This window comes from Convolutriloba macropyga, chromosome 5 (genome assembly GCF_964194025.1).
Source record: "Convolutriloba macropyga chromosome 5, txConMacr16.3, whole genome shotgun sequence".
Taxonomy (NCBI): domain Eukaryota; kingdom Metazoa; phylum Xenacoelomorpha; order Acoela; family Convolutidae; genus Convolutriloba; species Convolutriloba macropyga.
Genome location: NC_134472.1, coordinates 46,154,648 through 46,169,451, shown reverse-complemented (window position 1 = coordinate 46,169,451; position 14,804 = coordinate 46,154,648). Strand labels below are relative to the sequence as shown.

General features: G+C 33.8%; 1 protein-coding gene across 1 annotated transcript; it reads left to right on the top strand.

Moving 5' to 3' along the window:
- The first annotated feature begins 3,794 nt into the window (after window positions 1-3,794).
- On the top strand, window positions 3,795-10,080 carry LOC142340039 (uncharacterized). The gene is made up of 2 exons (XM_075390438.1): window positions 3,795-4,244; window positions 9,125-10,080. The coding sequence occupies exons 1-2, from the start codon at window positions 3,991-3,993 to the stop codon at window positions 9,234-9,236; spliced, it is 366 nt and encodes a 121-aa protein (XP_075246553.1). The 5' UTR covers window positions 3,795-3,990; the 3' UTR covers window positions 9,237-10,080.
- Window positions 10,081-14,804: the final 4,724 nt, after the last annotated feature.

The window sequence follows — 14,804 nt, the reverse complement described above, 5'->3', positions numbered from 1 at the left end:
ATCACGGATTAAAAGGTCAAATATTTACTATCTATTTTTATACTATAGTGGAAAATGCTGGCACAAAATTCTCATGCTGGCACGAAAAAGACAAAGTTAGCTATGTTAAATGATGTAAGTGTGAAAAAACTATGACATTAAATTATGGTGGGATGAATCCGGGTGAAATGAAGTAGATCCGTCAGACCATTATGAGAACTCTTAATGCAGTGTGAGCTTGTTCAAAAAGTTTGTTTATTAAAAACTCTTTTTTGTTTTTTGGGACAGATAGAATTTTCGGATCTTTTCCGTTTGTGCCCCCCCCCCCCCCCCCCCAGTATGTTATGCCCCCCCCCCCCAGTTACATAGCATGTGCCATTACATAGTAAATAATAAAGTAAAAAGTAGCACGTGCGTCTGGGGGGTGCAAATGATATGTGCCCACTAAGCTGGCGGGGAATAAATGGAAAAAATCCCTTTTATGTTTTCTGACGGGGCACAAATGTAAAAGATCCAAATTTTCAGTGTTTACAATATTTCAGTATTTACAATATTTCAGTATTTACAATATTTATAGAATTGACCGTTTGCTCACAACAATTTTGAAAATTAAGAGGATTGAGCTTCTGGTTAATAACCATAGTGTTCGCGAATTCTGACGAAAGACAAACCAGAATTACTCGACCAGAAAAGACACATTAATGATGTAAAATAAGACTTTTCTGGTTTACTGTTGCCATTGCTCGTACAACAATTACTATAGTAGGATAAAACAAAAACGGGCCACATAAAGGTTTGCAATAAATTTTTTTGTGGGTTGAAAAATTTTAGCAGTAAAGAGCACTGGAAACTTAATTTCTATCAACGGCCGCGCTAACAGGATCTTTGTTTCTTAATAGATGGATCGGTTCGAGACCGAATAGTTAACTTGTAAGAACTTGCAAGTTTCTTGCAAAAGATGGTTAACGGTTCTTGCAAAAGATGGTTCTCGCAAAAGATGGTCGAATGGTTAACTTGTAAAATCTTGTTAGTCGAATGGTTAACTTGTAAGAATGAGATTAATGGCTAACTTGTAAGTGTGTGGTGGTGATTTTCGTATGGGCGAATGGTTAACTTGTAAGTTGCTTTTATGTCAATTGGTTAACTTGTAAGAGCCTTGTAAGTCGAACTGTTAACTTGTTTTGAAACAATTTGACATTTAAAATATTCTTTCTCTTATTCCACAGACAGACAAGTAGATAAAAAGGTGATTAAATGATCGTGTACCCTGATAGAAAAACGCCCTGAATTGTCCACAGTATTAACTAAACTGATTATAAATGTTTATTAAGTTATGATTTCATGATCGCAAATCACGGGGTGGACCGATAAAAAAGATCTAATAAAGTATGCTTCCTGACTGCAATAACATTAAAACTGGACCTCAAATTTCTATATTTGTCAATAAGTAGTGGTTTTGATTTGTAAAAAAAATTGCTTTTCGGTTGAATTGCTGACTTTAGTATATACTGAGAATTAATTCGAAATGGCACTCTGAAATGACATTCCCTTTAGAAACCGAGTTGAAAACTACTGATAAATTTTAATAACCAATCTCCACGAATTAAATGTGTTCAGACGTTTTTCAAATGTCTCCACTAAATCAAAATTTCAATTAACCCTTTTTTTTAAATTTCAATTCACACTTCTCCAGATTGGGTTTTTCCAACCATCCCTTAACATTCTTATCTTGCAACGTTTTTTTATGTTTTATTGCTTGTGTCTGTGTGCGTGTGTGTATGTTTGTGTGTACGTGTATGTGCGCGCGTTTGTGTGTGGTGGTGATTTGTGTGTGTGTGTGTGTGCGTGTGTGTGTGTTTGTGTGTGAGTGTGTGTGTGCGAATGCTTAAATTGTAAGTTACTTTCGTGTCAAATTTATAACTTGTAAGAGCCTAGGTCGAATGGTTAGCTTGTAAGAAAATGTTCTTACAAGTTAACCATTTGGCCTCGACCCGGGTTAGATATTTGTAACTCAAAACTGTAAGATTAAAAAGATTAACAGTAAAAGTTCGAAATATAGAATATTTTTCCAGTTTGAGCCTCCAAGATGGTCATAACCTGTTGGTGAACAGAAGAGACAATTGCATAAAAACTATTAATTGGTTTCAGAAAATGCAGCAAAAATTAAAAATAAAAGCAAAATGTTTTAAAACTTTAGTTTTCGCAGTTTTTAGTTGTCCGTAGTAAAACGTTAAGCATGTTAAGACACGATAAACTAATATTTCACGAAGAAAGAGACAATTTTTTTATATTTAACAATAATTGCATTATTTAGAAAACATTGTAGTTTTTCTTAAAACATTTGAATAGAGACAAAAACCGAAACTATTAGTTTTTATCTAACTTTGTCGGGGTGAGCTGTAACAAATTTTATCAGTGCATTGGTTTGACACTCAGGAAAAATATGAGCCATTGGTGGATAAAATTCTAAAAAGTTGAATTTTTTCGTTTTCTTTTCAATAGTAATTCAAGGACCTCATTGTTCTCATCTAAGGGTGTATTTTTGATAGAAATTGTTCAGAAAAAATTTATTCTGCTGGCATTTGTGTTTTAGTATTTATGAAAAAAATTTGTCAATAAAAACTTTGGTAAGGAATGGAGAAAAACTATGTAGAATTCTTTCGCTAACGTCATTCTTCTATTGTTTTTGGGTTCGGTCAAAAAAAATTGTCCATCATGACTTTAGGATCAATGTTTTTGCAAAAATTTAACTCAAACAAACAAAAAGATACATTTTTCTGGGGGGCTCTTATTCTGTTATAATTTTTATGGAGCCTCTGTGCCGCTGTTTTGTGGATTGTGTAATCGCTTCACCCGCAAAATAAAATTTCGTTTGCTATTGACATTTCCAACGATCAAGTTAAATTGTTAGTTCTCCTTAAAACTATTGTTCTGACAAACATTAACTCTTTTTCTGGACAGATAGCAAAAAATTGATCAAAAGAACTGATTGATGTTGATCACCTGAAGTTCATCTTTGGAATTTCATGAATGAGTGCAGTCCGAACATTCGAGGAAATAGAATATTAACTATAACCACCTTGATATTTTCTAGGATCCAATATCGTACATATAAGATTAAGTTCAATGTCACAAGAGCTATTATTTTTTTTTAAATTTATGTGATGTGCATTAAAAAAGGAAACAATTAGACTTCCAGTTTATCCAGTAAATATGCTACAGAAAAGGTAAAAATGGCACCTAGCGAAAGAAAATTGGAAAATTGTTTTTTTTTGAAGATTTGACATATCATTCTGAATACATGTTTCAATGCTGAACTTGAGCTGAATAGAAGCCTCATTACATTAACATTCTCAAATTTTTTCAAATTTCAGGTAATTTTTTTTGTGATGTGACTTTTGTGATAAGTTCTTACATCGTTCTTACAAAATTATTTTAAAGGGTTTTTGGCGCCAGTTTTGTTAATTGATGCGCTCTAAAATTATCGTGTAGTACTGGAGATCCTGACCACAGATGAGTCAACTCTCCATTCACAATTAAATGCAAAACAGGTTAATAGCATCACCGTCGAATTCAGGCAGAGTAATATGGTTACATATGATTAAAAACATAATCGAATTAGTTCTGTAAGGTAAACCGCACTGCACACAAATGAGCCAAAATTGGTGTTATTTTCCGATAACGTTGACAGAAGAGAATATTTGTGTTTCTTAAAACTTATTATAAATGGATGCTCGAGCAAATGTCATTTGGTTAAATGCGAAAAGAACAAAAAAGCAAAAGGAATTTAATGTTTCACCTCCCATGCGGAACCTACATAAGTTGATGCTAATTTCGTACATTCACATTTTGTTGTGTAATTTCAAATTCAATCTATTCTTTAATTCACTCAATACATTTTAGTCAAAATTAGTACAAACCTGCTATATTTTATTGCAGTTTTCTTATTTTGTCAAAATATAAAGGAAATTATTGGAAAAAAACCGATATAGTATTTATTTCCCAAGAACGATGACAGCTCTTAGCCATATATTCTACATGATTATCCTAATTTTGTTCACACATTTGATACTTGTTCACACTTCGGACTCGCAACCGACACAAGAAGTTGAGGACGTGGTTGAAGATAACCTGAATCTTGTTGATGATGAGCTTGTGTGGTGGTGTGAGTTTGACAGCCAGTGTGTGGCCAAATCAGTTCAGCTGCAGAGAGACAGAACTAACTGTTGTGACAATAAGTGTAAACACGACGAATGCACTTCACTGTTAGTTATTGTATCAAGTTTAGTATCAACATTTTAGCAAATAAAAGAAAAAATTTAATTAAAACTTAAATATTTTATACATTTATAATAATCTTTTTGTTTTTCTTCGCTGCATTATTTATACAATTTTGAGCTGTTTCATCCCTTAATGGGGCAGGTTTCTTGTATTATAAAAAATAGTCCATAAAGTTAAATGTTTTCATTAGTCTGTTGCTCAATTTTTCAGGGTTTCTACCGGTTTTAACTTTTCAGCAAAAAATGCGACAAGATCAGATATTGTTTTTGACATAATATTTCTTTGGCATTAGCAGCTTCGAAAGTCCAACTGAAACATCGAAAAGGGTAAAAGAAGTAGTTCAGTTTATGAATGTTTCTACTTCACAAATAAAAATTGGCATATTCTACCGACCTGGATTTTGGTCTCAAGTCTTTATAGCAAGAAAAACTCATTCGGATTAAAGTGAAACATAGTGTCTGATACTTAGAAACTGCATTCATTGTCATTTTTGATTTATCAGCGTGATTGAGTCTACCACGACTGGCTTTTTAATACATATTTTGAAAATAAGTTTCCACAGAGAACCTGTAAACCGTCTGTTAAAACAACAACCCCGTTTAACAACCCCCCAGCCCCCATCCGTTCCCTGGTTTTTTAGTTCAAATTTATACAGCGCATATTCATAATTGCTGTAGAAATCATATCTCTAACTTTGATTTTCATGAATTTCGAAGCCAAACCTTTTGCTTCACTATGATATACGATTTTCACCGTGCTAAACTTAGTTTTGATGATAAATGCGTGAATAAACCACACTTTTGCGCGCCTTTATATAACAACGATTAAAGTTTATAAAAAGACACATCCTACAAGAAACTCTTGAGAATCAGTTTATGTTTTTCAAGTCGGATCAGACTTAGAAAAAGATAACAAATTTTATCGCATCCTAGGTTTTGAAACCGAACCACCGCCTCAAAAACAGAAAACTGAAAGTTTTCCTACTTTTTTTTTACACTAAGCTTTCAGAGACACCCCACCACTTAGCTGATTTAAACGTGCTGTAATTTTTTCCGCCTAATACCATTAGCGCTTCAAATTCATAGGCTGTCAAGAAGTCTTTTAAGTAAGCTATAATTCGATGATATTCCCCGTGCATCGTTCGTTGCACTGCGAACGTTATTATGCAATCCACTCAATGCAATTCTCTGCGAGGCCAGATGTTCCACATTAGCTAGTAAATTGAGTCGGGATTGAGTGCGTGAGGCTGCGGGTTCTCTTTCGAGCATGTTTCAGTTCAATTGAAAAGCCGTCAGTCTAATTATAGCAAAGTGTTTCAACATATTTCAAGTTTTGACTAAACCTACAGTCCAAAAATATACAACAGCAGACTCCGATTCAAATTTTTGCAATGGCTGAAACGCAAGTGAACAAACAAAAATATTAGGCAAAGTTTTGTAAAAGGTGGAGTTGTATCCTCCCTAGACAAGGGTGTTTCTTTGCAACGGTGACCAGTCGAAAAGCTCTCTGTGTAATGCAAAGCTTACATAAAATGTTATAAAAATCACTCGGGTCTATTCTGTTTTGGCCCCACCGGTTTAGTGGGCTTAGATCTTTTAAACCCCCGGCCGCACATGCTATTTTTGAAACGTTAAAATGCAATATAACAATATAATTTGTAGCTTGGGGCGTAGAAAACACTAGTTGCAAAACAGAGCAGATCCCATCACTCAAGCAGGATTTTATGAAACGTAAGACGACAAAACATTGAAATCCATATACAATATCAACATACACAACACCATTCAATATAATTTTGACAAGAAAGCAATTAATACGCTTCCAAAAAAAGTTAAATGCTAGACAGCAATGCAATAACAGCTAACAGTCAAGGTGCAATAAATTTTTGTAAGATGTCAAGTTGAAACCAAAAACTAAGTGATTATTAAGCCATGAGAAAACGCAACGCCAAATGAAGCTAAACGAAAACAAAGGCAACATTCAGGTTCAGCTCATGCTACTCCTCAAGTTGAAAAACATTCAGTGGGAAACAGCACAAGCACTTCCTCCTCAGGATGGCATACACATCAAGAACACCATTTCTCGACATCAAATCAGCCTACCTCTGGACAAGAATGACAAACTTTTCTGAATAGCGACGGATTGCTGAGTTGAGGGACGAGTTCAGAAGTGTGCATTGCCTTCTGACAGCGAACATCCTGTGATACTCTACAAAAAATGCAGAATCGCCAAACATCTCTTAGAGAAACGACATCACAACTGCGGACATCAGCAAATTGAACATCCTCGGTCACATAACCAAGAGACCTACAAGATAGTTGCAACAGCAGAGTTCTACAAAATTTGGAGAAGTACTGTTTCATCTGCATTCGTTGGCGAGCAGACAATGTGAGACCAAAGATGGCTTCTGTGACAGCTTTCAGCTTTCCAGACTACTCCAAACTTTTCTCATTTGTGAAATCCGGAATGAGATTGAACTGAGATTGAACTTTCAGAGAACTTTCAATGAGATTGAACTTTCAGAGAAACTACAAGCCAGAAAATAACTACATACGTCTTCAGTTATCGCAACAGTACACCCTGTGGACGTTGAACCAACTCTAGCACCGCACTTTAGAAGACATTTGTATCAACTGATCCAATCAGCTGAAAGCAGCCTACTTATTGTTCTCGGAAGGCCCGAGTTTCTCAGTTTTCCTTACACTCCTAGCAGAAGCAAAAGGAAACAACTAAATTCACGCCCATTGACGCATTTTTGGAGCAAAATGATCAACGAGGAACCCTTAATACAGAATCGTTTCCCGATGAGAAGATGTTCTCGTGCCGCAAACCTTTGGCGACAAAACACTTGGTTTTCAATTAAATATTACAAGGAGTTGAAGAACCTTTTGGACAACTATTGGCCGCGTCTTCTAATAAGGTTTTTTTTAACCAGAACATGACAAGCGGAGAAAACGGCATCAAACCAATGATGAGCTCAAGCAGATTGATGTTGTTTAGCTCTACAATGATTTTACACCCAGAGAAATTTGGCCAAATGTTTAGATCGTCAAAACGATTGTTATCCAATATGAAGTGTCGAGAAGTTTCGACATCAAGACCAGTACAGTGATTGGGTAAAGTCTTTGAAAATGGCAAAAATTGTTTTTCGCGAAGTGTGAGTGAATACGCATTCAGTTTAGTGCCAACGTTTTGTGAACTCGCTCCAACATAAGAACAAATCCAGCTCATGAAACTTTTCAGTCAGTAAATTTGATTTTCTTACGTCGATTATTGTTCATTTATGATAAAACAAATTCTTAATTTTAGCTGTTGCTTGCGGGAGTATAAACTTTGCGTAACCGTTTAATCCTCATAACCTTTCTCTTGTTATTTAGTTCAAATTTATTGAGCTCCAATTCATAATCGCTTTAGAAATCATATCTTTAACTTTGCTTTTTCATAGATTTCAAGCCAAGCCTTCTGCTTCACTCTCATACTTGATTTTTATCGTGCAACAGTTATTTTTGATCGAAAATGCGGGTATAAACCACACCTTTGTAAGCTTTTAATTAACGATCATTCAAATCAGTTGTTGCCTCTCAAGGCGGATTAGACTTAAGAAAAGATAAGAGAACCAATCTGCGCGAAATAACAGTACAAATTTGTAACTCCAACCTCTAGTTGCTTCGACACTGTTGCAATGCATAGTCCTGGAGCTACCTTGCAGATAAATACCTCAATTGTTATTTGGATGAGAGTCAAGACTTGCAACACTAATGGAATCATGCGCAAGATGTTTTGATTGGCTGAATAAACCTCCACTGAATATGGTTATTGTCCTGCGTCCATCTTTTACGGCCCAGTTTTCTCTGAGAAAGGAACACCAGCCAAGGTAGAATACGGACTGATCATACTGCGAAACATCATGTTCATTTAAGATTGTGCTATAAATTACAGTGCCGTTTGTTTTTAATTTACTGTAAATTACTGTACGACTTTATATAAGTTTTTTGTAGATAATTTAAATTTGATTCTCGGTAAGTACAATTATTTTTTCTGTATTGTTTGTAGCCAGAAGAGAAGTTTTTATTCCACTCTCTTCACAGGTTCTGATTCTATTTTGATTTTGGTACTCAAAAATTGTTTTCAGCAATGCATAAAAATCGGGCTGTTATTAAATTTCACTTGATAAACTTCTCAACAAAATCAGAAACTGATCGGGAGTCAATTTTGTAGACTTCAAAAACCAATTTTGTATGAACTCGAGTAAAACTGATTGTTTCGACAGTAATACGTTGAAAATATATGGAAATAGCATCAAGCATAGTTTGACGTACGATTATATTTTTAAAGCAATCAGCTTGAATAAAAGCTTTTCAATTTTTGCTGGATGAATTGCGCAACATTTTAAAGAACACAAACACAAACATCGTTTTCTGAAAAACTGGGAATGTAGCCCCGAATAAAACATAACGTCTCCCAAATACGGCAACTATGTTCTTGCGTTTCTGACTTAAGGTGAAGTTTGTATTCAAGTTTTTGTTTGTGATGTTTGGCATTTTGTGGCAGTTCAGTAAACCTGAAAGAAATATGTAGAAAAGGGGAGATGATGCTGTAGGAAGTCCTCGGGCTGGTTTTACAAAATGTTTGCTTCGAGAAAATTTGAATTGATTTGAAAGTAGAAGTTTGTGTTTTCAGAAGCTAAACTTTTACGCAAGCTTGAATAAACTTGGCGAGGTTCAAAAGCAAACAATTGACATAAAGCAAAAACTTAACCTTTAAAATAATTCAAAAATTAGAGAAAGTTCCCCAAATTCCACAGGCAGAGGAAGAAGTATGATGTGAAAAGTTGCAGCTTAATTTGGGTGTCCGTGTGTTTCAGACTGGCTCTTTTGTTCCTGATATTCTCAATAGTAGCTCTGTGTGCTGGCTGTACTCTACTGGGATACATTGCTGCTGCGAGGTGCAGGGGAGCCGAATACAGTCCATTCTGACCTAATCCCCAAAAAACCCAATCAGTTGTTTACAGGCTCAATATGAGACTAAACTTGATACTCCTCGTTAGAACAAGCAACCTATTACTTGACAGATCTTAAACGAATAATAGTAGTTTCTCAAGATAAATTAACATTCTTTTCTCTCGACGAAGAGAATATGGAAGAATTTTAGAACAAATTAGTGCTTCTAGAATTCAAGTGATGATTTTAGATGTTCGCGCGGTAAACAGATAAAACAGTCCCAGAAAATGATACCTAAATTTGCAGAATTCAACTTCTGTTAAATTTTTTTTTCACAACTGTAAAACTGTGAATTCGTTTGCCTTTTAAAAAGTACTTATTAGTAAAGTTAATATTGATTGGAAGAATTGTAAAATTCTTCAATTTTTATCCTGAGGACTTCATAATTAAAATATTTTCATAAAAACTGACTCGTCGAAGGGTTGCAACAGTCTTATGCAGTAACTTTGATAAAATATCACAGTGCTTACACCTTTTATATTGTAACCTGAGTAGAAATAAATTCCTGAGCATTCTGTTTCAGACATCAATTTATTTGTATTGATGATGGGAATACTTATCCTGTACTGCAATTTATCTGTAAATGGATTGTGCTTCTTAAGAAGCTTTTGATTTCAAAATCCATGCATTTTTTTCAAAAAAGTACTATTCAAGTTCCGTTAAATTCTCTTCATTGTGACAAAAAATACTTTCTTCATCTGTTTGGATGTCTACAATGTGAAGTAGTTTTCCATTTCTCAATGCTATATGACAAATTATCCAATTGTAAATTGATAGATTTTGAATATATTGGAACAATTTTAGTTTTGTGCTTCTTGAAGTTTTTTAAATTATAAGAATCCGAACGTCTGAGAAGCCACATGGGATTCAAAAACACAAAAAATCATTTTCAGGACATTATTCGTTGTTTAGCTCACCAAATGATACTATTAAGTTTGATAAAAACAGAAAACAGAGCTTATTTGCGACCAGATAGATTGTGTCTTGAATCACGGTACACTGTAGGCGACTGCTCGATTTAAAAAGTTTAGCTCATTATAAACTTTCACAGAAGGAGCAAGACAGCTTGTTCGCGACTTTGCGTAGCACAGATTTCCCAAACATACGTCTGAAGTTGATCAAACTTTTAAGTGGATTTTTTTTTGTTATCGAAGTTGTGCAACCCGACTTAGAACCAGATTTCCCCGTAAAATTTGTATACAATTGTTTTTAACGTAATAAACACAGAACCATTCTAAAACGTTAATTTGATATAATATTGGCAAATCTAAACTCAACTGCATTGTCATTTATTTTGCAAGATAAACCAGCTATTCAACTGCTTAGAAATTTCGGTTCTTAAATAGAAAAAGAACAGCACTTTTCAAACCATAATGCTGAGATGTGCTGTTACATGCAAAGAATTGTCATTATTAGACATAATAATGATTAGCTGATGAATTTAGAGAGAACAAAAAACAAAATCACAGATCTTTTCACATCTCTAAAGACTGCCAATTTCAAGCATGCTAAAATGGTGGTGTTATCAATTATCAGTATGAGTCAGCAATGATTTGAACATTTTTTTAAGAAGAAGTCACTATAGAGCAAACGAAAGTAATAAAAAATAAAGTAGAAACGCATGTCATATTTTTGTTATTCTGACTAGAAGTTTACTTTCATTTCGTTTTCATTATCAGCGTCCTATATTTGAACATTTGTACGCAATCTCATCGTACCATGCATGGAAAAACTTCAATGTTCACCTAAAAGTTGGAAAAAACTTCAAAAGTTCTCAACCTTTTATAAATAAACTGTTTTTTTTTCTTGCATAGCAGAAATCCCATGCTGCTGGATTCCATATGCTATTAATTCAGTCAAAATCAAGCACATCCAGAAGTAAAATGGAAAAACTAGTCATCAGTCAAAAAGTAAAAAAAAAACAAACAGAGTTTGAAAATGTTACATTTTTTGTCAATTTTTCAAAAACCAAAACTTTTCAGATACGTTGTTCTCAAACAATACCCCATTTCCAGCTGGGCCATTTTTTGCTGAAATTGAACCATTATTTGACTGGATAACTGACCCTGAAGAAAAAAAAAACTCAAGGACAAAGTTACGTTTGCCTTTTGTTTTTTATCAAACTATTGATCACATTGAAGTCAAAAGGCTACTACGAGCTTTAGAGGCAAATTAATCCGCAGAAAAATTTAGGCAATTATGTTGAAAAACAAACTAAGTTTTGTGTTCCACCCAAATTACTTCTTTTCCTCTTGTTCTGCTTTTCAAGGAAATTCGGTTATTAGGTCTAAAATCTTTAGTTATCTAAAATACAGTTTTTAAATGTTTAGATTAGAAAAACAGAAGCAAAAAATTGAAAGAAAACAAAGTTTTTCATAACGTTCTTCGAAAGTTTTTCGTTTTTACTTCTGTTTTTTTTTTTCATTTCTATATTGTCCTAAGAATTTTGCTGATAGATCATACAACTATTTATCAAAAACCAGTTTTCTGGATTATTTAGAATGTTCGAGAATCTGGAGACTCTAACAAAATGGGAAACAAATGTTAATTTTGTCGTGTTCTTGTTTTGCGTTCTTTAGAATACGTGTATTTTGTTTTTTGGATATCAAATGGTTTTAATTCGATAGTTTATTTTCCAATTGTGAAAGCTCAAGCCTAGGATTTTATACACATTCAATAGTTTAAAAAGTATTTAACTGTTGTTTTGAAATTTTTTTCTGAAAAAGTAGGGTCCATTTATTTTCTTTGGTTTGGCTAAATCCTACCAAAGTTGAGATTCCAGACTGAAAGTCGGTATGTCCAGACCGTCCTAGAGGGAAAGTGTCTATGTACAGACCCTCCAAGTCGGAAAGTGCCTATGTCCAGACTTTTGTGCGTTCAATTTTTTTGTGTGTTCAACGTTCGCTCAAAAATCCCCCTGTCCAGACTTTCATGCGTTCAAAATTGCCTATGTCCAGGTTTCAAACCAAAAACCGTGCGCTTCAAAAGTGATAATCTGTGCTTTCACGTCCAGACTATTGTGCTTTCAAAAGACCCTATGTCCAGATATTCGTGCGTTCCAAACCAAAGTTCATGCGCTCCAAAATTTACAATTGTCGTAAAAACTGATTAATTTTATACTCTTCCCGTTTTTGATATCCTTTTCCTTGTCTTAAAACTGAGCTTTTTGAATGGCGGCCTTAATAATCTTCAAGAGGGAGTTTTCAAGGTTTTCTCTTTTTAGCTAAAAAGTTTCAATTCAAATTGTTTTTGATTTCAAGCTTTTCGAATTTTACGGTTCTTTTGTTGTCCGGTTTATCAATTTCCAACTTCCAACCTTTTCTGTTCGATAAAGTAAAGTTTGTTATTATGAGGAAATGAATAAATCGGAAAAAAATAGTTATAGCTCTTTGTGTATTGAGTTTGTGTCTTTCCTCAAGATTAAAAAAATTTGTTTGCGTGTGTTTTTTTACTATTTGGGTAAATCAATAGAGTAGTTAGTTTTTCTTGTTCTCTGCCATCCCTACACGGAAAAAAGAAATTTTGACTGCAAATAAAAATTCGGTCTCTAATTTATATATACCACTTTTGCAGAATTTTTCGATCAATTGTCTTAAAAGTATTATAGCGTTTTTCTTCGCACCATCGATTAAATTCCTTAACGATTCAGTTATGCGGTGCCTAGATGCAAATTATGGAATAACAATGAACGTTAAGCATATGTAAACAAGTGATGGGGTTTGATTACCAAACCTAACCCCATCCAACTACATTAAAAACATATACGGAGTCTATGGAAATGCAGCAATATTATACGCGAACAAAAAGTTAATTCCTTATCAGAAAGCATTCGAAATCAAAAGTCTCGAATATTTTCAAAACAGAAAAAAACTGTAAGGGTAAAATCACATCAAATATGTCCAAACTTTGGCCCAACGGCAGGAAAACAGACAGGTCTAACCATTTCTCCTTCAAAACAGTAAAAAATCCATATTAAGATCTGTTCGAAAAAATTTAAAAATTATAATATTCATTTATGAAATCCTGAGCACCAAATCTCCTCAAGCACAATGATAATATACAGCCAGCTTTTGCGTCACAAGGAGAGATTTTTTTCCAATAATCAATTTGATTTTTTATAAGGGAGATGCTCCCACAAAAACAGTAGTAATCCTTCATATTGGAAAGAAAACAAACCTGAACTCCTACCAAAAATAAGTTTGGAGAATCATTGGAATATATAAAATAAATTTCTCTTAAATTATGCAGAATGCTATTCTTCTGGATCTCAGATAGATAATTCTTTGACAATATTTCAATTATTTTTTTATCTCATTTAATTGAAGTAATGTATGGTTTTCATATTCTTGCAGAAATTCCTTTCAGTTGTTTCTTGTAAGCTTACATGTCGATGCCAATTGCTTCACTCTTCGTTCACCTGAAATTGATTTTTTCAAATCTTTTCGGTTGATTAAGCATTTTACTTTTCTATTTTGATGTTTCTGTCTAACTACTAGCGCCAATAATTTTGATAGTTTGTAAAAATATACTTCCAAAAAATGCTGTTATGCTTCGAATACTTATGCTTCTAAGTCTTCACATTATCTTTTGTGAAACCTAGTTTTCAAAAAAACCGTCTTTGAAATGGCGCAGTTGTTGTTTTGTTTGTTACTCCGTACTTCAATAAGCCATATTTACAGATCAGTTGTATATACTGTGCATAAATTCTATTGGTAGTTTTAAAATATCTTGATGTCTTACATGAAACAAAACAAAAATGAATCCACTACATATAAATTTCACCGAAGATGCGTGTTCATTCATACTGAGTTCGCAATTTCACCCGAATCCTAAACACTTTGCCGATTTTGGGTTTCTTAAATAATCTTTTGCAAAGGAAACGGTATCCTTGTATTTAAAACTTATTTTTGTTTCTTCAAATTCAATGATAACTTAATCAGTTTCAGTCATTTCAATTTTTTGGCCACGAATATGGTTCAGATTTGTCATTTTTTTCCGAATACGTTATTAACATCAGCAAATAGCACAACTTGATATTTTTGAGCACTTCTGAACATGCTGCATTCTATCGAGTAAATAATTTTTATGCAAACTAAAAGATGTTCCTCAAACTTCATATGTTTCTAAATTCAATATTAGGACTTGATGATCAACTGCATCGAATGCATTTGATAGATCTAATTGTGGTCAATGCGCATTGACCTTTTTGCTTCAGTTGTTTAGAAGATTCTCCATAATTTCAACCGTGAATCTCTATCCTGAGAAAATCAATCGGCTCAGAAAACAAGTCATCATATTTTAGTAAGCAGCTTAACAGCCGTCTCCGATGATTTACAAAATCTCCAAGGACAAATAATTTTGACATTGATCTATAATTAGAGACCTTATTTTTTCACCAGTTTTGTGTACTGGCATCACTCTAGCCGTTTGAAAATAATTTAGAAACTATTTCTCAGTGCACCTGCACCTGTTAAAAAGCAAGGGAATTGCGTCACGCCTCAGAGGAGTGATTACTTTTAAAAAAATATTTGAACAACTTTTTTT